Source organism: Gossypium raimondii, chromosome 4 (assembly GCF_025698545.1).
Source record: "Gossypium raimondii isolate GPD5lz chromosome 4, ASM2569854v1, whole genome shotgun sequence".
NCBI lineage: Eukaryota > Viridiplantae > Streptophyta > Magnoliopsida > Malvales > Malvaceae > Gossypium > Gossypium raimondii.
Window position 1 is genome coordinate 8,214,701 of NC_068568.1, and position 25,118 is coordinate 8,239,818.

Here is a 25,118-nt window from a genome sequence, read left to right on the forward strand (position 1 = left end):
AGAAAAGGGAGTGGAATTCTCCTTACTCTTAAGTTCCACTCAATACCACTCGCACAGCTATCATGCATGCCATAATGAAGGGTTGGTAGAAAGACCCCGCCAATGAAAGGAGACAAGCCAAAGAAACTCAAGAAAACTTCGTGAATTCCATGACAACACAAGACATTCAAGAGAAGTGTATTAGCTTGAAGGATGCTATTAGGACGCTCATCAGAAGAGAAAAATACAGGAAAGCAACCTGTTGTCGGTGCTATCAATGTTATAATTGGGATTAATGATCACTTGCCACAAACTAAATCCATGAGAGAACTACTACTTAGAGTGTCATCGCATCCGACCCTCACCCGTCCAAGTGCGCTAGACTCATGGACAATCAATTTTGACCAATGGCTAAATCGGTAGACGGAATTAATTTACTGAACTGGATAAAAAAACATTATGTTTTTGATAAAATTTCACAAGCTTAACCTATTGTCAGATTGGCAAAAACCTGCAAGAGGCTCAATAAACTATAATGTCACAAGCTTGCTTTTGATAAATTTTCACCAGCGTTGCAATGCCATTACTTTACAATGAAAATGACTGGCATGGAAACAAATATTGCATTAGCTGGGAAGGAGTTCATCCCAATGGAAGCAACTCTCATTTAACCAACAAAAGCACTAATATTCATGAAACGGCCGAGTATTCGATAATTTAAAGCCTGGTGGTAAGTAGGAAACATCACCCAGAAAAAAAGATAAATTGCAAGAAGTAAATAGTTCTCAAAATTTTGGTCACATCTTCATAAATAAACAACTCCAGCTAATCTTTAGAAAAAACTACTGCAGCAATACATATCTGGATGTCTTATGCTAAAGTTTAGGCAGCATTTTGGGCAGCAAGCCTCTTCCTAGCTTCCTCAATGATGGATAACTTGATACCCTTACCCTTAGGAAGGGACACCCATGGCTTTGTTCCTTTTCCGATGGTGAAGACATTGCCGAGACGAGTTGCAAACTCATGCCCAGCAGCATCTTGAACATGGATTGTCTCAAAGCTGCCCTTATGCTTCTCCCTATTCTTAATTACTCCAACTCGCCCTCTGTTCCTCCCTCCAGTGACCATGACAACATTCCCAACATCAAACTTGATGAAATCAACAATTTTGTTGCTTTCAAGGTCTAGCTTGATGGTGTCATTAGCCTTGATCAAAGGATCAGGGTAACGGATAGTACGACCATCATATGTATTCAAGTATGGAATACCTTTCTGGCCAAACTGGACAGATCGAACCTTGCAGAGCTTGAACTGCAAAATACGAAAAGGCACATGGATAATATTGTAATAACTAAAAGAATGAAGAAAGTTGGAATACTCGAGTAGTATCATACAAATGTGATCAGAACAAGCAGATCAAACAAGTATAGATAGAGAATCCGAACCTTGGTTTCATCGCCAGTGATGGCATGGAGACGAAATCGCCCTTTGGTGTCGTAAAGTAGACGGAAGTCCTCATTTGTTTTAGGAATGGACACAACATCTGCCAGAAGGTAGTATAGCACGGTTAGACCATATTTGAAGAAAATAATTTAAGAAAGGCAGAGAGAAAACATTCAAATCCTAAAAAATGTAGCTCTTAAAAGAGTAGGCAGAAGGGAGGATTCTGAAGCCATGTGGAAAATAGAGTAACCATGCCAAATACAGTTCATTCAACTAACTAGTTTATATAGCAAATAAAATAAATCAACTGACAAAATCAGCTGAGGAAGTGAAGAGATAGTACACGTACCCATGAAACCAGCTGGATAGGTCTTATCCGTCCTAACCTTCCCATCAACCATAACATGCCTCTGCATAAGAATAGCAATGACTTCTCTATAGGTGAGAGCATACTTCAATCGGTTTCGCAAAATAAGGATCAATGGCAAGCATTCCCTGGACTTGTGGGGACCAGACGATGGCTTGGGTGCCTGCAGAGATGGAAAACGAAAACATCATCTAAAACGGTATAGGTGATGGGTGCAAAAAAATGAAGAAAAAAGAGAACTGAATCAATAAAGAAAAAAAAGTAAACTAGTATGGAAGTGAAGGGATCAAGATGATGACATACAAAAGCACCACCAAGCTTGTCAAGCATCCAATGCCTGGGGGCATTGAGCCTCTTCAAATGTTTCTTCAACCCTCTAGCCTGTAACACACCGCAAAGAACAACATATCGTAAATGAAACTGAAATGCATAAGGAATCAATTTGTCTACCCATTACAAATAACAGAACAATGAATGAAGAGCAGGTAAAGAATCCAAGGTTCCATTCAAGTCCCCCATTCCCAATCAATCAAAACAACATTTATACTAAATAGGCAAGGAATTAGATAGATCCCGGCTACAATGAACAGTGTGAATCACAGAAAACCCAGATATAATAAATATTCAAAAATCAATTAAGTTTAGACCAATTTTCATTTGCTTAGAAAGCTAGCCGAAAGCTTTGAATAACAGTGACTGAACAAACTAATATGGAATCGCCTAAGCAGCAAACCATGAAACTTACATAACTATCAAAGAATGAAATAGTTAAGAAAAGGTAAGAGGACCGAAGTTAGGAAAAGTAGAAGAAACTGACCATATTGGAGAAATGAGGCTGCTTTGCTCAAAGTCTGTGTCTTGCTAGGGTCTTCAAACAAGAAACCCTAATAGCTGCATATATTAATAGATGAGGGCATTATCGAGATTTCGATCCAAATATGAATTTGGCGTCTGCCATGACCAAAACTATGTTTATGGGCCATTAGCCCACAAAAAAGATAAAATTTTGGGTTCATTATCCCCTCTTTTTTTTATTGAAGTTGCTCAAGTTCTTTTGGGAATATACAATGGTTAAAATATGCTATAGGTCCCTGTACTTTTAACATTTAGAATTTAATCTCTCCACTTTTCAGATTTTAAAATTCGGGTCCAATTGTTAATATTGTTAAATTTGTTGGTGTGACATTTTGAAATAAAAAAAATACTCACTTAATAATAATGGAACTAAAATATGGGGTAATCGAACTGAATTTAATAAAATAATTTTAATTATGTTAATAGTTAGACCGATTTCGACATCTAAAAAGTAGAGGGTTAAATTCCTAAAAATAAAAGTACAAAGATTTAATTTCAAATTTATAAAGAGTATAAGGACTTTGACATATTTTAACCATATACAATATAGGTTTAACTTATGGTTTTGTACTTGTATTTTCATCATTTGGTACTCAAGTTTGACATTTTTTAATGTGGTACTTATGTTATTTTTGGCTAAATTTGGTACATGTATTTGATAAAAGTTATATATTTTGGTACGCTTACTTTTTAGGGTTCAGTTTGGATTTTAGGGTTGATTTGATGAAAATTAATTTCTAATATAATTTGGTTTGAAATTTTCATAATTTTGTAAAAGAATAAATTTAGTGTTAATTGTTAATTTGTTTAAATTTACATTTAATTTGTCAAATACAATCCAATAGATGTGATATAATTTAGGTTTTATAGTTGATTTTATAAAATTAATTGTCAATATTATTGCCTAATTATGAATTTTCATCTAATCAACTTTAAAATCTGAATTAAACACTAAAAATTAACTCTGTTATCTTTAAATACCAAAGTGTAGAATAAGAAATATTCTTGAATGAATATAAAATGGAATTGAATGGTTTCGAGTCATTACAAGAGAAAATAAATAAATAAAATGCCAAAACTTGCATCTTAAGACACTCATTGATGTTTTATCGACATAAATATTTTTATTATTTATGATTAGTATGGTTTTGTCCACACTTCGTACTAGATAAATTATTTATTTTCTGATTAAATTATAGACTAAAAATTTAAAGATTATAAATTTAATCTCCATACTTGCTTTTTGAATTGAATTTAAAATTTAGGTTTATAATTTTTTTGTCAAAATTTAAAATCCACATGGCTCAATCAATCTCCAACACTTGTAATAAATTGTCCCAAAGGATTTTGACATTAAACAATAAACAAAATACTTAAATAAATATGTATTTTAACACAAGAAGACAACAACAGTTGTTTAATCTTGAACGATGTGAATCAGAATAGTAGCTTCATCACTGGTGGGTGCTGCATCATCTGCTTATTCATAATTATAGACACTCACAATCAATATCCAAAAACTTGAAGCTAAAGCAACCCCCCAGAAATGAAAAAAGATTAAAGTGATTATGATGGTAAAAGAGTGTAACCTGGAAGAGATGTGGGCAACTGAGAGACAATGTTATCAATGATACCTCCTCCATCCTCTGTTTGCTCCTCTTTGTTCATAACCCCTCCTCCTCCACCACCACCCGTTTCTGCCTCTGGTCTCAAACCAGATTCACCAAAAGCTTCAGCTTTTCCTTGAGCACTGATGCTTCCAGCTTTGGGACTTAAAGGACTGACCAAGTTTGAAATGATTTGATCAAAAAACCCACCTCCCTTCTCGTCATTTTTGGCCTCTGCACCTGCGCTCATGGTCTCTTTCTCAGCTTCTGTAGCTTGGCTCTCTTCATCAGCATCTGATCCTGCAGTAACAAAATTTGAGATGAGATGATTAATGAATCCACTACCATTAGCTCTTTCTTTCTCTTCCCCACGTTGTTTAGCTCCTGCTTCATCATCTCCCTTGGGATTAATGGGATGCAACAAGCTATCAGCTTCAGGCACAACATCATCCATCTTTTCTACGATTTTGATCAAGGGATTTGGTGGGACAGATATAGGTGTTATTTATACTGAGAGGCGGTGAAGGGGGAAAAAAAGGAAAGGGCAGAATCGTCCTTGTCTGAAAATAATAAAATACTGATAGGGAGGGCAATATCTTGATGATTAATTGGGTAAATAGTCGAAAAGGCCCAAGAATAGGTGGACATGTGTCAGCTTGCTGGAGCCCTTCTCAAAGCATTTTTATGATTTCCATACATACATGGTCGGTGCATCGAATACCGCCTTTGTCAGAAATGCAAATACTCCTGAAAACGTTATCGTTTCCCTTAAACAATTACTTTTACTTTTCAAATATCAAAATTCCAATCCCATTATTAATATTGTTAAATTTATTAAAATATTATATAAGAGTAAAATAAAATAAATATTAAACTTGAATTTAGAAATCTCAAAAGTAAAAGGACTAAATTTTAAAAATAAAAATACAAAGATTAAATTCTAAATTTACAAAGAGTACATGGACTAATTAATATTTTAACCAAACAAATATTATATAAAAGCAAGTGGGGAAATTTGCTTTCTTTTTATCAATTCCTACTCATTCTAACATTAATATTATGATTAATATTAAACAAGAAATAAAATAAATATTTTCCTTTGGTCTGAGACCCCAATGTCCGATAGTCAAACCCCAAAATGAAAGGGTAAAACAACTCAAATTCGAAATAATCCTCTAAACAATACATAGGCAGGCACTTCTATATTCCAAAAAGTCATTTACATGCTAAAACAGGATCTTCATTGATCAGCATTGGAATCAATACGTTGTCAAAAAAGCAAGTGTATCCCGTACAAGAGTTCAACATTGATCACCATATATCATTTAAAACGAAAACTATGCCTACGTTCTCAAAAGAATCAGAAACCATCTCCTTTCGGCGATATATGAGATCAAATTCAATGGGGTTGATTGGTTATCAATATAGAACCTACAGGAAGTCAAGTCAGACCTTACCAATCAGAGTTAACTTCCTTATATGGTGGTTATGCTATGGATCATTCTCTCTTCGACCATATATAGCTTCCGCCTCAGCTTTCTTTTGTGCTTCCCTTTTCTCCTTCCGTCTAGCATCCCTCGCAGCAGAATCAGCCTGTACTTTCTCCATTATTGCATTGAAACCAGGAACTGTCCTGTCTAGTTTGTTAAAAACTTGGCTGCTAAGGTTGTAAAAGATTCGGAATATTCTCTGCAAGTATACAAAGAACAAAGGTTAAAACAGAAGAATAGATACTTTAACAATTACCATAACATGTTATTTTAACAAAAGCATCTTTAACAATTCCTAGGATGATCGTCCCAATAAAAAGAACTAGTATACATTGAAAGCAGGGTAGATACTTTAGTTATCAAACTTGCAACTTGACCAACACCGTACTCGGAAGAGATTACACCCTACCTTGACATCCTTATTCCAATGTCTAATGTACGGAGGACCAGTTGTGTAGGTACCAAGAGGTTCACGATACCACTCTCCACCATAGGTAATCTCATCCATTGCTTGCTCAACACTTAAAACTTCCCATGGCCTTAGCCCAGGGATAACTTTAGCCAACTTTTGCCTGCCTCACAGAAGCAACTAAATTATTAACATTTTTCTCGATATATAAGATGATAACCATAAAAAAAAATAAAAAATAAAAAACATGTAATTTCAGCAATATGATGTACAAATATCTTCAAAACCAGATAAGGTAGGCTCGAAAAAAGAGACGTAATACCGAAGATCTTTTGAGATGTATTTATTTGGCATATAATCAGCTTCCAAAAGAGTTGTCATTTCAGAGCCACCAGCCCAAAGAAATAGGGCATGGCTAGGTATTCTAACACCAGGCCATATGCCATCATTAGCTTTTAAAACAGCCAAATCACGTCTTTTGCTCTCTATAGCTTCGTGTTGAAGCTGCTTATAAGTTTTCTCCTCGTGTCCTTTAAGGGGAACCCAAGGAGGTATACCTTTCTGAAGTTTGTGAAGGAAAGCTGTTGCTGCTGCACCAAGCCTAACTGATGATCAACACAAAACAATAGTAAATCAACCAGATAACTGAATCAGAACATTCTGAGAATATTTTTGTGATGATGTACATAGGAAAATGGTCGTTGCCTGGACAATACTCATCTAATTATAGTGCATTTGACAGTATATTCAAGATGAAAGAAATCATGCCTAAACGGTATAAAGGAGGTTTGGCTCTCAATTCCAAATGATTGAAACAGATAACCTGGAAGTTTTGAATCTTCTATTCAATAGATCACAATGTTTAAAAGGAGTTCATGGGAAAAAAAGCAGGAGAATAAAGGTATTGTATTATATACTAAAGGCAGGCCTTAACTACATAAACATCATAGCATCTTAAACGGATTTAATCTTGTTGAAATTGCATCCCATGCTCATTTGAATTCCTAGAAAAATCACTTAATCACGTGTGAAGACAATACACCTCGAATTTAGTTCATCAAATTTGTATTCAACATGGATAACTAATACCATTTGGTACTGCATTTTGCTATTACACTCAAAGAACGCTAACAAAATATTAACGAGGTGATACTTATCAGCCAATACTGAAACTATGAAAGAGGATTCCCAGTGTACCCTTGGGCACCTATTTCCAGATACAATAAACAAGATTTAAATGAAAATGAAAAGCATAAGGAAAAAAAGGAAAAAAAAAAAAAACAAACCTTCCCAAGTGGCTATTGCTGGTTCCAAGCCATAAACCATATGAATTGGTGCCCATTCATCCATGTCCTCTCCCCAAATAAAAGTGTGTCTATCAATAATCCCAGCACCCCAAGCTGTTTTGAGGGTTATTAACTCACAAGGACCTCGGGTGCGCCCCAGTCGATCTTTGTAGTACCACCCTCCACTTCTCATGATAACTGTATCCACAAAATAACTCAAAAAATTCTAAAGCAATTTGAAGCAGAGCCAGGCAAATCAACAATGTACATTTCCACATAGAAACTAAACCACGAAAAACCACTCTCGGAACTAATACATGAACCGAACTTACAGTCATAGTAACGCTTCTCGAGCCGCTTATACCCAATAGCTTGAGCAACATCAATGGGTTTACCAGGTGGATAAGGTCTCTGGCGGAACCCCCAAAGCCCAAAGAAGAACTGTTTCGTGAAATCCCAAAACTTATCATCGCTCTCTTCTCTGGTCTTGATAGCTTTTCTAGGCATAGGCCTCCCATCCAACCCAATCACATGTGGAAGCGCTTGCCACAGTTTCTTATCTTCCTTCCTGAACGGCTCTTCATTTTCTTTAAGCTCCATTCTATTGATCTCGTCAGCAATTTCCTCAGCTCTAGCCAAAAACTGAACCACGGGACTTGCCCTGAAATCACGCCACCATTTTTCATTCTCTTTAATTTCCTCTTCCGTCGGATTCTCTTTCTTCTCGAAAACGGGGTCCTCATCCAAAATCTTTTCGACCTCCGGAGTGTGCCTGTAATCAGGGAGGTTCTCGCATTCCCAAAAGAACTGGTCCAGCATCTGCTTGTAGGGTCCGGGGGTGTCGGAATCCGAGTCGGGTTTCTTGGGTTTTTTGTTGAAGGGGCTGGAGAAGTTTATAGAAGCGAAATTGGGAGAGGGAGAGGATGTTTGGGGGCGGAATGAGTGGGCGAGTGAGAGAAGGTTGATGGGTTGGATTGGGTTTTGAGGTTTCCTGAACCAACTTTCGAAGGGATTGAAGTTGATTGAAGCCATGGGGGGAGGTTTGCTTCTAAGGGTTTAGGGTTTTAGTGAGGTTAAGGGGAATGGAGTTTAGCTATTCGGCAATGGTGGAGAGCAGCTGCTAACTGGGAAGATTTGGGATAGTGTGTCCTTTCCGAATAACAAGAGTGAAGGCCGAAGAGGTTTTACAAAAAAGCTTAGGCCTATTTGTTTTGAGCTATTGGATTCTCATATGACCCAAAATATAATTGGTTTACATAAGCATTTTTGGGCTTTCCTTCCAATTATTTTAGGTTATTGGATTCCGCTCGTCCTTCAAACCAGCCCAGCTTGAGCTTAACTTGTTTAAAAATAATATATAATAATAATATTGTCAATATCCTAAATATTCACTCATTCTATATTAATATTAGTTATTTTACATTTTTTTTAATAATAAAACAAATCACTTAGACAAATTTCGGAATTTTTAAAAAAAACTAAGGTCTAAACCCTACCAAACCCATAAATACCTACTCTCTCATGTATATTTTAATAAGGAATGCTAGCTATCTAATTTTAATAGAAGCATTAGCATTTAATTTGTTATAAAACTATGGCTTTATTTACAATTTAATCGTTCAATTATATCCATTTTTTTACTTTGGTATTTAAATTTTTATTGTTCTATTTTGGTACTTTACAATAACGACATTTTAAAAAAAGTTGATCAATTAAAATGTGCCACATCATTGACGACATGGCAAGTTGACAAGTGACATGGTGTATTGACCGATGACATGACAAGGTGACTAGTGACGTGGCACATTAATTGGGCTTTGACTTGCGTTGACCAATCGTTGATCGGTCAAAAATTATTTAAAAATAAAAAACCTGCAAAAACTATAAATAAATTATAAAAATTAGTAAAAAATTTAAAATTTTGTTTTGAATATATAAAAATATTAAAAAGTTCTAAAGTGTAAAAAAACAAACAAACAAAACTGTTACACTTAGTAAAAAAATTACAATTTATATAATTTTTTATAAGTTCTTAATATGTTTAACCATTATAAAAATCATAAATTTTTAAATGAAAAAATGTGAAAATGATTAAAAAATAATTAAATATTGCAAAGATTATTTAAAAATGGTGAAAGTCATAAGAAATTTAAATTTTACAATTCTTCTTAAAACAATATTCTAATATTTGATTTTTAATTCAAAGTTTAGGTTATTTACCAAAACTTCACAAGCATTTTATTGAAAAAATTTCCACTACAAAGTGAGGTGGAGGCCTAATTAACAGTATGATGCATGAAATCTATCATTGCCATAGGGTCAATCATTCATCTCTTTATTTCAATAGTATTGTACTCTCTATTTTAATAATTAATTTTACAGTTTTTAAAGAAATTAAAAATTCTTAATAATTTTTAACAATTTTAAAGAATTTTAAATTTTTCCAGTAAAATTTACAACTTTTTAGTAGTTTTAAATAATTTTACATGTTTTCATATATTATTAAATAAATTTTAAGATTTTCTAAATATTTTTTACTAAGTTCTACATTTTTTTTGTAATTTTTGCAAGTTTTTCATTTTTAAATAAATTTTTAAAAAATTAATGATTTTTTTATCGGTCTACATGCCACATCATCATCGATCAACACGCCGCATCACCAATCAACTTGCCATGTCATCGATGATGTGACATGTTCTGATTGGCTGACTTTTTTTTTAACACCGTTAGTTGTGAGGTACCAAAACGAGTAACGACGCAAAGTTCAAGTACCAAAATAGGACCAAAAAAATTTTAGGTACCAAAATAAAATAAAAAAGGGTATAATTTAGAGGCTAAATCATGAATAATGCCTAAAATTATTGAGTAAACAAATTATTTACACACTTTAAATTTTATTTATTTGAACCTCATCGTTGGGTCCATTGATCAAAAGTATTTACTCATTATCAAGAGATGAGATCAATCCGCAAGTTTAACTTGTATAAAAATATTTATGCCTCGATGTATGAATTATATTTAAATTTTTATATTTTATAACCAAAATTTCATAGCTCCGCTCCTAGTTATCGGATTGATTTGCATTCCAAATTTTGTTCTTTTGAGACAATGCCTAGAATTGTCTATAACCCCTTCCCAACCCATAAATAGAAGGTGCACTCGAACCCACGTCCTTTTGCATTGACAACAATGCTCATACCAATCGAACTAAGGCACAATCGGCATGGTAAACTAGAGTTGCCATATAGCAATGCTCACCCCATGCCATTGGTGGTATTTACTTTGTTTGGGAAATTACACAAATACTGCTAACATCACATGTGAAGACCACCTTCAATCTTTCTCTCCACCAATAATTGCATCATTTAGGTTAATATTTGCTTTGATCACCTACAGATTGTAGGCTCAAGACTGCTACATATGTATAGTGACCGAGAAGGCAAGTAGCATCATCCAATTCAGGAGTTTCAACAATTTAAACTTACTCAGAAAAAATGAAAGAATCTTATTATTCAAGGGAATTTGCCGATAGAATCACAATTTAACAAATATGGATTTGCTTTTCATGCTTGAAAACTGCACTTAACCAATTCCACCTTACAAATTTGAGACTCGAAGCATTTTTTTGAGTAAAGATATCAGCATTGAGGTCATCGTAGGTAGGTTCAAATAGCCTATCTTACTAATACCTTTTTGAGTTGTGCTTGGTGATGTAATATTCGGATTTAGGTGTTGGTGTGAATATGGATATGTATTCGAAATTGGTATGATTAGATTTTTTTTTTTTAATTTCTATATATTTGAAGAAATTTTGGAGCTCATATTCTCGTATCCATTTGCTAGGCCCGAAATTTTTAAGAAGAATAATGGAATTTATAAAAACAAATCAATTCATTTTCTCCTCTAAGCATAACGTAAAAGAAATATATATAAATTGGTTAAGGCAAGATGTCAATTTTAGCTTTTAATGTTTACGTTTTTTGTTCCCTGTTCCTTTTTTAGTTAAATTTTGCTCTCAACAATTTGATTTTTTTTAAAACGAAAATACCAACCAAAATGTTAAATTTTCAATGTGGTAATCCATGTATACTTCATACTTTTTTGTTGAATTTTTATGAAATTTTTATAATTTTATTTGAGTTTTGAATTTTTAATATCTTTTCATTATTTTTAAATTATTTATTGACGTGACATATAAGATAAATAGTGTCATGTCAATTTGAAGTACACGTGAACTACTACACGGGATATCATGCCAATGTCATTGAAAATTAATATTTTGTCAGTGTTTATGTTAAAGAAAAATAATTTGACTTGTTTTTTAAAAGTTAATGGTTAAATTTAACTTAAAAAATAATTGATAAATTGACAAAAATATTTGGTTTTTAATCATACTTGTCATCAACACGCAACCTACTGCATGTGATTCGAACTTGTATTAGATACATAAACAATGTTGATTGTCTCTATCAACTAGCTATAAACAGGATCCACTTGTTACATGGTTTATTGAAAGTGAAAGAAGCATTATAGTTAGTCATATCATCCCCAATTCTCAACTATAAAAGCCCTTTCATAATGAAGGTTCAGTATTGTACAAAAGCTTTTTAAAAAATGGGTTATCTTCAACAATTTATCTTCTTTATTCTGGTTGCTCTGCCATTCATGTTTATTTCTCCAACTCATTCCTCTTTAGCTAATGGTAAGGTTAATATATTGCCTCCTACCAATACAAGTGATAAGGTCACTTTGGCCCTGTACTATGAAACTTTATGCCCATATTGTGCCGACTTTATCACAAATGACCTTGTAAAGGTCTTCCTCAGCGATCTGTTTACCATTGTCAATCTAAAGTTAGTCCCTTGGGGCAATGCTGACATTCTTGGCGATGAACCCCATTGCCAGGTTCGAATTCCATTCTTCATTTGAATGTATATTTTCTTGATTAATGTATATTTTTCATGTTTATGCCTCGCAACAATGTGCAGCATGGAGAAGATGAATGCTACTTAAATACCATACATAGCTGTGTCATCTACTACTGGCCTGATGTGGTAAACCATATTAGCCTATTTGGATTTGGATTCAGATTCGGATTCATCTTTGTGTTCAATTAGTGTATTGTGTTGCAGAAAAAGCACTTTGATTTCATTCGCTGCACAGAGCAACAAAGCTCAAAGAAACCGCTGGTCAAGAACAGAGCAGCAATGTGGAAACAATGCAGTGAAAAGCTGGGAATGAGTGCTCACAGAATCAACAAATGCTATACTTCTGGATATGGACTTAAGCTTCTGCTACAATATGCTAATGAGACTGCAAAGCTAAAGCCACCCCATGAGTATGTGCCATGGGTGGTGGTGGATAATCAGCCACTCAAAGATGTGAGTTTCTGTCTCTTTGTGTGATTGTGAAGTAACATATTTGTGGACAAGTAACTTCAATAATTTTATATCATGGTGCAGGACTTTGAAAATTTTGTGAAATATGTCTGTGAAGCTTATAAAGGTGACCATAAACCAGAAGCATGCAAAACACAAGCGGCCAATGTCAGCTCAACCCATGATAAGATGGCAAACAGAATACATCCAGGATGCTATGCTAGTGAAATTGCAAACTTGGGATAGAACCTTGAAAGAGGCCAGAACTTGTGCTTTGTCCATTACAGCTGCTTCACAATTCACCAACTACATGTAATAAAACCAGCTTCTAGTTATCATTATTGTTGATATCTTTTACATATATGACATGTTACAGGTGATCTGTTTACAGTGTCTTCTATTCTATGAATGAAAGATCAACATCCTTTTGGTTGTTTTGTTTGAATAAGTTTTACTTGAAAATATGGCTGCTTCTAGGCAAAGCCTGTGCAAATTGTCACAACAGAAACCTTGGTTTATGGCTGTATGAAGATAGATACTAAAGATTAAATAGGGGGACCATAGCCATTGCTATTAATACAAAATAAAGCAATTGTGGGGCATAGATATATCATTCATAAGCAACTATATATGTAAATGTTTGAGAGCTTATTATGACCCTAGAAAATGTCTTTTTCTAAGTTACTCTCTCTTCTTCTCCTTGTAAACTTCATTTTCATCTATCAATCTCATTCTTCTCCAGATAACAATGTCACCAAAGCTCAATCTCATATCAAACCAAAGAAGGTTCATTTGTCTCTGTATTATGAGTCTCTATGTCCATATTGCCGGAGTTTCATTGTAAGTCAACTTGTGAAGGTCTTCAACACTGATCTTCTCAATATTATCAATCTCAGGCTAGTTCCATGGGGCAATGCTCAATATGTAAAACCTAACAAGACCATCATTTGCCAGGTTGAGATCTACTACTTCCATAACATCTAATCAGAAGTTTCATTGCTTTGTAATTTTAACACCTTTGACTTTTTTTATTTTTCTTTTTTGTAAATCAAGCACGGTGAAGATGAATGTTACCTCAACACTATACATGCCTGCGCCATTAGCATCTGGCCTGATCCGGTAAGTCACTGTTCTCGTCCCTGAAAACCCTTCCTTTTAGCACAAGGAAGCAAGTAGATTCCTTAAAATGATCAGAAATTAGAGCAATATTTTCTTAAGTTTTAAAAATAAATGAACTTGGTTACCACAGAGAAGTAGGTGGATCCTTTACTCCTCATTTAACTCTGTATTTAATACCACAGAGAAAGCATTTCAACTTTATCTACTGTATTGAAAATCAAGGCCTTCCCATCAAGGATAATCAGCACTCTGAAGGTATGGAAGCAGTGTGGAAAGCCTGCTCTGCCAGATCCGGTATGGATCAGAAACTCATCAAGGACTGCTATGACAGTGGATATGGAAGAAAGGCAAGCTTCTTCAACATGAAACTTGATGTTCATAATCAATTAGATCTAAATTCATCAATTACACAACAGTTTTCTGTAGTTTTACATTTAATAGCACCTTACATTTTTCTAGCAAAATGCATATGCAGGTAGTTGAGTTTAATTTAATGTGATGGGGTAGGTTTTTTTTCAAACATACATCTGTAACAAGAAATGCAAATTGAATGTAAATGCAGCTTTTACTGCAGTATGCTACTGAAACTGATCATCTCTATCCAAAACATTTATATGTCCCCTGGGTGACAGTGAACAATCAACCTCTCTATGATGTTAGTCCCTCCTCTCTCTCTATTCCTCATCACCTTCACCTTTGTTTCTTTCTCTAACTCTCTAAAAACTTTGGGGGTGCAGAAATATGAAGATTTTATAACCTATGTCTGCAATGCTTACAAAGACAAAGATTTGGTAAGGGCCTGCCTGTCCAATTCTCTAAAAGTTACTGAAGAGAAATTTTCAAGGTCTCCAGTCTGCTATGTAGAAATAAGATCCCAAATTCAGCAGAGACTTCATTGTTGCAGTGGAGGAACATAGTAGCAACAACATGAGTTTATACTGTACTATGATGGACCACTTTTTACATCATTTTATGTAAGAATGAAGTTGGATCATTATAATTGGCCAACCATCCTGTTATTATGATTTACTTGTGATGCAATTTCCATTCTGCACTTGGAACAAAGAGTAAGTAATTAGGGTCCTCTTAATTGATAATCTTACCAAGCTTGCAAAGGAGATTTTATAAATGAATCTCATATGCAGGTTCCAGTTTAGCCAACAAATTTAGGCATTTTAACAAAAAGAAATTTGATTCACCATCAACAACAAAAAAGCAACACAACCATCAAATCATGTATCACTCATAATGCTTGATGGAAGCATTAGAAACACATAATATTACATAAATTTTGGTTAGATATCTCAACTGAGAGGAAGCATGTGTCATGACTATTGGGAATTATTACTATCACAAGCATCAGCTTTGGTGGGTCAAATTCAAACTTGTCTACCACCTTTATATTTCAAGCCTCTATCCACTATATGTAATCACAAACTTGAATCAAGGAGAATCCTTATAAATAATGCTATGATCTTAACTACCCATTTTCGGATGTTAAAAGTTGAACCGTTTCATTCATTGGGCATGAGCTCAGGGAAAACATAACTTTGGAAAGGATAGCTTCATAATTCATAGCCATCACCACTCATTTTTTGGAATTAAAAAAGCAAAAATACAGTTGACTGGCAACTCCCAGGATGCTACAGATGCCACTGTTGCGTATACTTATCAGCTACTCTATGTCTATCGTCTTCAAGAATCCCTCCATTCTCTAGGTTTTTGGTACTCCTTTCTTCAAATTTGAGCCAAGAGTGAAAAAGATTATTGCTTAAATATATTCGTGAAAGGTCAAAAGTGTCGATATGTCCGAGTGGTTAAGGAGACAGACTCGAAATCTGTTGGGCATTGCCTGCGCAGGTTCGAATCCTGCTGTCGACGAAACGTTTTTATTATTAATCCACTTTTGGTATAATGATAAATTTAATCCTCAAGCAAAATGCTCCGTAGATCCACATCGAAAACAAGCTCGAGTTAGCTCCCAACATTCACCCCAATGTCTTTTCTACAAAATTCTTCCATTTCTTTGTTCATTTGTATAGGTCTTGCTTTTGTGAGTATTTGTCTTTCATCAAAATCGTTTTCGTATGGTAATGTTACTTCATGTTTCTTTTGATCTTTTTGTTAATTTGACCATTATTCTTCTTTTTTAGTTATATTTGGCCTTCAACCTTTTAAAAGTAGTCAAATACTAAGACATTAAATTTTAAACATGATAGCTTGTATGGCAATTCATGTATAATTTATGCTTCTTTTTTTTGTATCGTTATGAACAATTTTATATTTTTTTAATTTTGAATTTTTGAATTTTGAATTTTAAATTATTATTAGCGTGACATATCAACATGAAATAGATGTAGAGTATCATGCAAGCTACCACGCCAACATCATTAAAATATTAATGATTTAGTCAACATTTTCATTAAAAAATATTTGATTCGTTTTAAAAGATTAGTGATCAAATTTAATTAAAAATTAGGATTAAATTGATAAAATAAATAAATATGGAGAGCTAAATGGGGTTTGTAAATTTCACTAAAACAAATCAAGCAACAAAATATGGAAATGAAATTTGTTCTATTGTTTTCGCTAATTATACTATTTTTACATAAACAATCCTTCTAGTCTTCGTAATTTACATCTAAGTACTAAAAAGAAGAATTAGCTTTAATTTCTCCAGGAGGAAACTTTGACCAGTGTAATTCCTCTCCAGTCCAAGGTTAACTCATTTCCAGAATCCCCTCCAATGCTCACCTCATAAGAATTTCCCCTTTCTTTCACCATTTCTTTAGCTTCCATTACTCTACCTCTGCTCACCTTTAATCCTTCCAATGTCGTCCCTGCCTGGAAATAGCATGTTTCATTCATCTCCTTCCATTTTTGGAACCAAGCTTGTGCACAGATATTAGGCCCTACAAACAAACACTCCATTGCCAGTCTTGCTTGGACCAGGTGCTTTGCCATGTTGGATTCCATTGATTCCATAATAGCTTGGTAGTGCATCAATTGCGCATTAAAATATGCCCCAAAACTTGAACCTGTACCATCTTTAAGTTTCTCACAAGCATCTCCTTCACCAAGCGTTATCATTCCCCTTTTTGTTGTTCTTGCATTGTCACCACAACTTGTCAATAATTGTTTAGCTATGCCTAGGAACTCATTTACAAGCTTCCTGCTCTTGTTTTTGCCCATGTGTGGGAGTCCCACCATGCAATTGAATGCCAACCATTCTTTAGTACCACCACCTTGTTTCTTGATTGCCATGAACTCATTCACCAAATCATGGATTCCCATTTCTTCAACTTTAAAGTTTAGGCCAAAGGACCTAGCATGGTCACAAAGTAGCCTTCTTGTGTGTTGAAACCTCCATGGAGAGTGATCATCTCCCCATTTTATTGAAGTCAGTCTCAATGTCTTATGTTGCCAATGTCCTGCTATGGCCTCAATCAATGAAGGCCATTGGATCCCGACTCCAAGGTCAAAATCAACGATGTGTAGCTGTTCTGCATCGTTGGGTATGGCTTCGAGGATTGCCGAGTTAGCAGCAAAATGAGCAAACCTTCCATATGGGAATATCTGGTAGAAAGTCCTGAAGGCAACCTCAAAGTTCTTGCTAGACTCTTGCATTAGATAATAATTGTTTTGGTTTTGAATATCTTGTGATAAATTGAATGCAATCCGTTCCAAAGTTTCACCAACTGGATTACCTTTCTCACTCACACACCTTAAGATTACCTCTGCAAGGTCTGTCTGGTTCTTCTCTGTAGCGTCTCCATGAGCCTTGAGCAGATGAAATAAGGGCAACTGATTATCAATTTCCATGGCTTCTTCTCCTAGGATTGGCATAGTAAGTGGCGATTGCATCGTATCGGTCGAGGCCTCGCTGGATCTTATAGATGGACAAGGACTCCATATATCTTGCCTTTGAGAGGACAAAGGAAAACTTTCTTCAACCCCATCAGTCAACATAGAATCAAGCCCTGCCAAGGGTGCTGAAATATCCTCCCATGGTACTGTGACCCGAAGCAGATCATCATCAAAATCATAGGGTGAAAATGGGAAAATGTCATTGGAGAAGAAGGAATCCACACTGGTATGGAATGAAGAAGAAGCATCAAAATGGACACACATATTAAAACCGTAGGGTTCTAATTGATCTATGGTTGAATTCACCAATGGCCATGAAGGGGTAAAGTCTTGTGATTGCATCATCTTTGTGATGTTAAGAGCAAAATTTGTTTTGCTTTGAATTTTGGCATATGTATATATAAAGTAGTAGATAAACATGTAGGATCAATTTGGCATATGAATAAAATAAGATAAGGATTAAAGAAAAGAATTTGCAATCAAATCTTTAAAAGATATATTATTCCATCAAGGTTCCCTGTTGGGTCTTCTTCCTTGCTTGGCAGGTTTTTAGAGGTGCTATTTCTTGGAAAATTTTATTTTATGAATTTTCTAATGAGGAGAATTAGTGGGTGAAGTTTACATTCCTTTTCATGGTAAATTGGTTTCGCTCAATCAGGAAGATAACCACTGGATAATCAATTTCCTTGTGATCATCATCGTATAATATTATAATATAAAGAAGATGAAGCAGATCAAATTAGCTGACCACTGACCAGGTCGCTTTAAGCTAAATTACTGGTCAAAGTGTTCTTTTTTTTTTATGGATAAATTGTGGATATATATACATATTGGTTAAATTAAGGGAATAGATTGATTATGTTATGCTAAGAGAGAATTATTGTTGCACTTGCACACTAGTTTACAGTTTCCACGCCCCCAATATTAAAATGTTTGATTAGTAAAAAAGAGAAAAATGGGAAATCTATTAAAATGAGTAAATGTAATAATATCATTCAAAGAGAAAAGTAAGCACATCCTTACGTATTTAAATATTGTTGTGATACATTGTACTTGTCGTTAAGCACAGTGATCGTATCCCTATTATTTCTTTCACCCGGAAAATGATTTTTTTAAAATTAAATTATTCTCATCGTTCTTTCAATTTATCAATACATTGTAATGAAAAACACTATCAGACTGATTTAGATTTGAATTTTAAAATTTTGAAAAAGGTAAGAATTTTTGTTTCAACAGAATTTCAGAAATAAGGAAAATCATTTGCTCAACTTACACTGATGCATGTTTCAATGGTTATAGTTAGTTTTGTACATGCATGCAAGCTCAGAATTATTTAGGATGATCATTCATGTATGTATACATCCTTTTTTACAGAATCACACGAAAATCCAGTATGTTCAATTCAATGAGAAATTAAACCAAAGCAATCAGGGAGAGAAATTAACTCGACAAGCCACCGATTTAGAGGATGCATTTAGATTTAAAAAAAAAAAACTGTTTCACAAGTTTTTTTGGACCACCTTCACATAAAGGCCTCAAACAATGCCAGCACTTAAAACTTTATCTACCCAATCACATGAGGATTAAGAAAACCCTGATAAATTCAAAACCCGAATCTGCAAATAATAAATGCACAGCTACATGTAGTAAACCCCCTTCGGTTCCCGACCCTTATGCAAAACCTTTACCAGAACTAGATGGACAGCAGCTTTATAGCAAGCAAAAAGGACAGACCAAGATATCAACTTTTACCTTCAGCCCTAAATTTCAAGCTCATAAAACCATGACGCGTTGAATCATACCCTGGGTCCAACCTGCAGTCTCCTTCAACTGCTCATCATCAGATCGGAGACATTCACATAGAAATTCATCATAAAACAAGCAGTCTTTAAGCAAAAGCTTTATGTTGGATCCAAGAGCATCTGCAAGATCACCCATAACAGCAACCGCAGCTTTTGTCACACTTTCATCCCTGCAACACATGGAAAAATATTTAAGTAAGATGATCCCAAAGGCTAAGCATCAGTGCACCAAAGAGGAAATAAAGAATATGGAACTACCTTTGATTGTCTCTAGAGACCAATTCTATAAACTTCAAAAGATGTTGGGCATAGGGCAACATCACATCAGGCTTCACGGTCTTAAAACCTTGGAGGATACCCGAATAAGCTTCAAAAATACTACGTCTGAGCTGGTTGCCATAATCCACCATCTCCTCATCAGCTGTTTCCATCTTGGCACAGATTTCAGCTGCTCCCTGCATCATGGGCAAAGCATACGGGACATACTTCTCAAAGTGCTCTCCTATTGCAAGAGCAATGTCCCCAAAGCAAGAGAATATGGGAGGCTTTACAGACCGGTGAAGTTCTGAACTAGCAAGATCCTTTAAAAGAAGACCCATGATGCCATCACAATAAGGTAAGACCTTGTCGTCCAAGGCACGGCAGATATCACCAACAACCCCAACTGTGATTCCACAAACCTGGTATTCCTCAAAATTCTGCAGTCCCATCTCAAGATACTTATAGAACTCAGGCATGTACTTCTCAAACTGAGATCCAGTGGCATAGGCAAGAGCACCTATTGCAAGCATTGCTTCCTCGTGAACAGTAGAGCTACGGCAACCAAACACCTTGAGGAACAGAAGCATGATCTGATCAGCTGCCTGAAGTATGATTGTTTTGGTTTCATCTGTGCTACTAAGTTTCTGGATGATAACCTGCAAAACACCACAAAGAGAGGCTTGCAAGTCCCCTTGCTTTTCCCTGTCATCTGATGACACAATCTGAATATCCATAGTCTGGCCCAACTTATTCATGATGACTGGTAGTAGCTGTGCTATAATAGAAGATGTTTCAGCAATGTTAGAACATCTCACAACTTCATTCAAGGTTTCATAAGCAGAAGACCTGAGCTTGGAGTCACCCCCATCTGTCCGATCAGCAGTTGAAATCAGACAACTAATTATGTCAGTGAGATATGGTGACCAAAGAGAGGCGCTAGGTCCTGCATCCTCATAGCCTTGGACAAGGTAATAGATTGCCCCACAAACTTTCTCAGCTACATTGGGAGCATCTTTAATGCTCTCTAACAACACACCCACAACTCGTTTGAGATTCTCAGGGGAAATGATAGAAAATCCAGTAGCTGGACTGTGCAGCAACTCAAAAATGCGACTAAGAGTCCAAGCAGTTGTGTCTTTCACATGGTTATTCCCATCCTTCATAGCATTGAGCAAAAAGTCCAGACCCGCCTGTACCAAAGGAGAGAGCTTCTCAACAGTTGGACCTTCAAGAATAGATCCAAATGCATAAGTTGCTGCCTCTCTACAACGCCAATCTGGCTTCAAAATGTTAGATTCCACAAATGGCATTACAAGAGGCACTATAGCATCTCCAACCGTTCTGGCAACAAGACCCAGACACGTCCCACCAGCCATAGATATATTCCAGATTGTATCATCCTGGTCTTGATCCTCTTCCTGCTTCAGTAAAGTTTCCAACAACAAGGGAACGAGAGACGGTAAAGCCTTCTCGATGAAACCCGAATGTGGAGGTCCAGAATCACCACTTTCAGGACTCTCAAACTCCTGAAGTTCAATCTCTTCATCACAGATAGAGCTCCAGAACTCAATTGCTTGGAGAGCAACAGTCTCTTCATCGCCCTTTACAGCATTTGATGTAAGCTGAAATAGGGTTTGCATGTAAGGCTCAAGCACCTCATAATATGCTGACGCTATTGCAACAAGACACTCAAAAGCAGCCTGTCTGATTTCCACCTCTTTGGACATGGCAGTGTCACATACAACCTTCATGATGTAATTCCGCTCCATCTCATTCTCAAAGTTGGTCTGTGCAAACTCTAAAGCATTATACAGAGCCTTGGTTGCTGCAAGCCGAACTTCGGGACCATGTTCAGCTAGGTTCATCCCTTGAACAACAGCAGTGAGAACAGCATTGACTTCATCTTGCACGAGGTCCTGATGAGATATTTCTTCACAAACATATCCCAGTGCTTCCAAGGTAGCTTGTTTCAAGGCTGCAGGCTTGTCTTTCTGGGTCATATTGTTCAGCAATGACCCAATGAGTTCAGGCCACTGCTTCCGAGGAATCTCAATTGAAGCGATTTTTGCAATAACTTGAGCAGCAGTGTGCCTTGCCTCAGGTACAGATGAACCAAGGGTCCTCAAAAGAGAGTCTTTGATTTGAGACTTAATAGAAATGTCGATTGCCATCCATTGTTGAACAAGTTGTTCCTTCCTAATAGCATCTTTGGCATCTAATGAATTCTTAAGCACAATACCAGCCAATCTACGGGACTCAACAGGTTTGTCATCATTTGAAAGCTCAACTGACAATGAAAGAAGGAAAACAGGCATGTTCTGCTCCTGGAACTGCCTAAGGCTAGCCTCTGCCTCTGTCCGAACTTTTGCATCTGCCGATTGGGCAGCCAGCAGAAACTGAGTGATCTCCATGGCCATTTTAACTACACTGCAATTGATAAACATAAAACACTAATCAGCATTGGTGACAAGGATACAAATCCATTAATAGAGATTGTAGCTGGTTATAATTGAACAAGGTCAAAAGGTCACAAAAGGCTCTAAGCATGATGGGACCCTTGGAGAAGATATTGATGGAATAAGCTTACCAAACCACACAAGTTGTCCAGCAAATATAGATCAATACAAGTTATTCAACAAATATAGACCAGCATTTACTAAGTTAAACATAGAGTCGAGCACCACTGCAGTTGATAGGCAGGCCTAACAGTGACAACTCGCTTTAACAGTGAAACCATGCTTTCACCTAAAACGCAATTAAATCCCTATACTTCATAAGAATATTCAGATTTCGAGTGCATGCAGTAACTTTTGTGTCCAAAGGTAATTTTCCCGATCATTACCCCTCTTTAAATGGGGTTGTTCTATTATTTGCTTTCGAAGTTCAAGGTATAAGACGAAATAAAAACATTACAAATTAGACTTTCAAGGGTCTTTTTTAATAAACCAAAAAGTTCTTCAATTTCCGTTTGCACAATCACATAAATCGAACAGTATTCTGCTAAGCAAAGATTTAAAAGAAATATACCGTAACACAAAAACTATAATCTTAAACAGAGGGAAACAAACAATCCAAAAATAAAGAACAACATATAGTAGACGATAAACAAACATAAAGAAAAACCAGACCGAGATCCATAGATTTGAAAGACGGAACGAAACTGTGATTTCTAAAGCTGAACCAAAAACCCTAAGAAAAACCCACTGAAATACATGTAAAGAAGCATAGATCTGATACTAAAACAGAGATGAAAAGGCAAAGACAAAGTTGAAGCAAAGATTGTTACCTGAAATGAGTCTCCAAGCAGGGGATTTCAAAATCACAAAAACAGAAACGGCAGAGAAAACTTAGGGTTTCTCTCTCTCACGAAAACTCTCTTCCTAGTGTAGTGTGTGCGTGTCTGTGTGTTTTTTGGCTTGCGGTTACCCAAAGATAAAAAAGAATGAGAGGAAATAATTGAAAAGAGAGCAACAGAGAGAGAGAATCGGCGAAGAAATGGGGGAGCTATGGATTGAAGAGATAGATTTGATGATTTGAGTATTTATATAATCAATTTCGAATGATGGGAAGGAAGCGGGATGAAAACACAGCACTGAGGAAAACGGGCAGCGGGGCTTTTCTCCTGCCCGTCACTGCCCCAAAACCCTAGATTTTTAAATCTCCCACGTGCCACGCTTTCCCTCTCACGTACACTTTAAACCATAGCCCACTCTTGCCCTGAATTTTTTCCTTCTTCTTCACTTAAAAATTAAGGTAAATGGATCCAACTATCAGTCCAAATCTCACCATCTGTTATACTAATACTCTCTTAGGGTGAGTTTGGATAGACGATTGGGTGCGGTGCGGTGCGTTTAGTTTATTTTTTGTCTCATGCTATAGTATTGCTACAGTATCTAATCTCATCGCTACTGTTGTTTTTACATTAACCGCAAGTAAACGCACTGCCCATCCAAATTCACCCTAAGTGGGTTTGGGCAAAAAATTAAACTCTTTTTAAAATTTTGATTAAGTTATTGTTTTTTAATTTTGTAACATATTAGATTGTATTATTTTTATACATTATATAACTTATAACACATAAAATTAAATTTATATAGTTAACTCTCTCTTTAACAGTTTCACTTGTCTAGTAAGACTTTATCTGTTATAGAGAGATGATTCTCATACATCAGCATGATAATAGGTACAAACTTACAATATAATTCGTATCATGAATTTCCATTAAAAAAGAAAGTGTGTTATGTTAAAAGGAGAGTGGAAATCAAATCAATAAAATTAATGTTTTTATGCATTTTTATTTTACATTATTTCACATGATTAATCATGAAATTTATAGATCTAACAAGTTCAATTAAATTAATTAATTTATCATGAGTTATTAAATTCAAGTAATCAATTTATAAATTTACTATGTTTCAAATTCATAATAGCATATTTAATTGAGAAAGTTAATAGTTTATTGAATTGATTTTTTTAATTCCACTCATTGAAGATTATTTAAATAGATAAAATCTAGTATTTTAAAAAATTATACAATGAATCTAATAAAAAACTAATCAAAGTATAGGTTTTGTCTGCCGTATTGGCACATTTCTTTCTTCTGCATCTGAGATTCTTTAATTTTTTAGTTGCAGATCTGATCGTTCTATGAATTAAGTCTCTTTCTATTCGGTTGAAAAGATGCAGAAGGTGAGATGGAAGAAGCAATGGAGAATTTGAATTTGATGGATGACGAAGAGGATGCTTTTCAAGAGGATGAAGGAGCGGTGGGTCGTGTTAATCAACTATGTCTGGTGGGACGGTACCTAACAGACAGTGTTGTTCATTTCCCGTCATTACGCAACACTTTGGCAGATCTTTGACACCCAATAGGAGGGATTTGTATAACGGAGATAGGAGAAAAACGGTATCTTTTCCAATTTTTTCATGAGATCGATATTGAAAGGGTTGTTATGGGGGCTCCATGGTTTTTTAATAATCATTTACTTATTCTGCAAAAAAACCTGCCGAAGGGAACCCAGCGGTGATGGAGTTAAATCACACGGAGTTTTGGATTCAAGTTCACGACTTACCGCCGGGACTAATGAGTGTCTCAATGGCCAAACAGTTTGGTGATTTTTGGGGCAAGTATATTGAGTATGATGCATCCATCCTGACTTTGGGAATTCAACATTATATGCGTATTCGTATCTGTTTAAATGTTGCTGCCCCGTTGAAGCGAAAAAAGAAAGTTTTGATAGGGAAATCTATGGTGG

The 25,118-nt window shown here is 35.5% G+C and overlaps 6 protein-coding genes, 1 long non-coding RNA gene and 1 other non-coding gene across 9 annotated transcripts; 3 read left to right on the top strand and 5 right to left on the bottom strand.

The window, feature by feature from the left end:
- Nucleotides 1–645: 645 nt before the first annotated feature.
- On the bottom strand, nt 646–2,715 carry LOC105779450 (40S ribosomal protein S4). Its single transcript, XM_012603204.2, has 5 exons — nt 2,607–2,715; nt 2,093–2,170; nt 1,772–1,952; nt 1,425–1,522; nt 646–1,290 (listed from the first exon to the last, which is right to left on the bottom strand). The coding sequence occupies exons 1-5, from the start codon at nt 2,607–2,609 to the stop codon at nt 862–864; spliced, it is 789 nt and encodes a 262-aa protein (XP_012458658.1). The 5' UTR covers nt 2,610–2,715; the 3' UTR covers nt 646–861.
- Nucleotides 2,716–3,966: 1,251 nt separating this feature from the next.
- Nucleotides 3,967–8,612, bottom strand: LOC105779448 (protein TIC 56, chloroplastic). Its single transcript, XM_012603201.2, has 6 exons — nt 7,769–8,612; nt 7,437–7,634; nt 6,473–6,755; nt 6,151–6,313; nt 4,234–5,940; nt 3,967–4,120 (listed from the first exon to the last, which is right to left on the bottom strand). The coding sequence occupies exons 1-5, from the start codon at nt 8,466–8,468 to the stop codon at nt 5,743–5,745; spliced, it is 1,542 nt and encodes a 513-aa protein (XP_012458655.1). The 5' UTR covers nt 8,469–8,612; the 3' UTR covers nt 3,967–4,120; nt 4,234–5,742.
- A 3,416-nt stretch (nt 8,613–12,028) lies between these two features.
- LOC105779451 (gamma-interferon-responsive lysosomal thiol protein) lies at nt 12,029–13,262 on the top strand. Its single transcript, XM_012603206.2, has 4 exons — nt 12,029–12,341; nt 12,425–12,490; nt 12,569–12,817; nt 12,899–13,262. Exons 1-4 carry the CDS (start codon nt 12,051–12,053, stop codon nt 13,058–13,060), a joined length of 768 nt encoding a protein of 255 aa, XP_012458660.1. The 5' UTR covers nt 12,029–12,050; the 3' UTR covers nt 13,061–13,262.
- Nucleotides 13,263–13,352: 90 nt separating this feature from the next.
- On the top strand, nt 13,353–14,987 carry LOC105779449 (gamma-interferon-responsive lysosomal thiol protein). Of its 2 annotated transcripts, XM_012603203.2 has the most exons (6): nt 13,366–13,600; nt 13,711–13,768; nt 13,868–13,933; nt 14,116–14,280; nt 14,496–14,588; nt 14,671–14,987. In XM_012603203.2, exons 1-6 carry the CDS (start codon nt 13,563–13,565, stop codon nt 14,848–14,850), a joined length of 600 nt encoding a protein of 199 aa, XP_012458657.1. In that variant the 5' UTR covers nt 13,366–13,562; the 3' UTR covers nt 14,851–14,987. The 2 variants fall into 2 exon arrangements, with proteins under 2 accessions (XP_012458656.1, XP_012458657.1); XM_012603202.2 differs by having other exon boundaries at nt 13,353–13,768.
- On the bottom strand, nt 13,452–14,183 carry LOC105779453 (uncharacterized). The gene is made up of 2 exons (XR_008195115.1): nt 14,059–14,183; nt 13,452–13,966 (listed from the first exon to the last, which is right to left on the bottom strand). It is a non-coding gene; the product is annotated as an uncharacterized LOC105779453 (long non-coding RNA).
- A 745-nt stretch (nt 14,988–15,732) lies between the features above and the next one.
- TRNAS-CGA (transfer RNA serine (anticodon CGA)) lies at nt 15,733–15,814 on the top strand. The gene has a single exon. It is a non-coding gene; the product is annotated as a tRNA-Ser (tRNA).
- Nucleotides 15,815–16,438: 624 nt separating this feature from the next.
- On the bottom strand, nt 16,439–18,236 carry LOC105779447 (protein NODULATION SIGNALING PATHWAY 2). The gene has a single exon (XM_012603200.2). It carries the CDS (start codon nt 18,218–18,220, stop codon nt 16,601–16,603), a length of 1,620 nt encoding a protein of 539 aa, XP_012458654.1. The 5' UTR covers nt 18,221–18,236; the 3' UTR covers nt 16,439–16,600.
- An 893-nt stretch (nt 18,237–19,129) lies between these two features.
- On the bottom strand, nt 19,130–23,459 carry LOC105779705 (importin subunit beta-1). The gene is made up of 3 exons (XM_012603597.2): nt 23,150–23,459; nt 19,861–22,290; nt 19,130–19,772 (listed from the first exon to the last, which is right to left on the bottom strand). The coding sequence occupies exons 2-3, from the start codon at nt 22,278–22,280 to the stop codon at nt 19,574–19,576; spliced, it is 2,619 nt and encodes an 872-aa protein (XP_012459051.1). The 5' UTR covers nt 22,281–22,290; nt 23,150–23,459; the 3' UTR covers nt 19,130–19,573.
- Nucleotides 23,460–25,118: the final 1,659 nt, after the last annotated feature.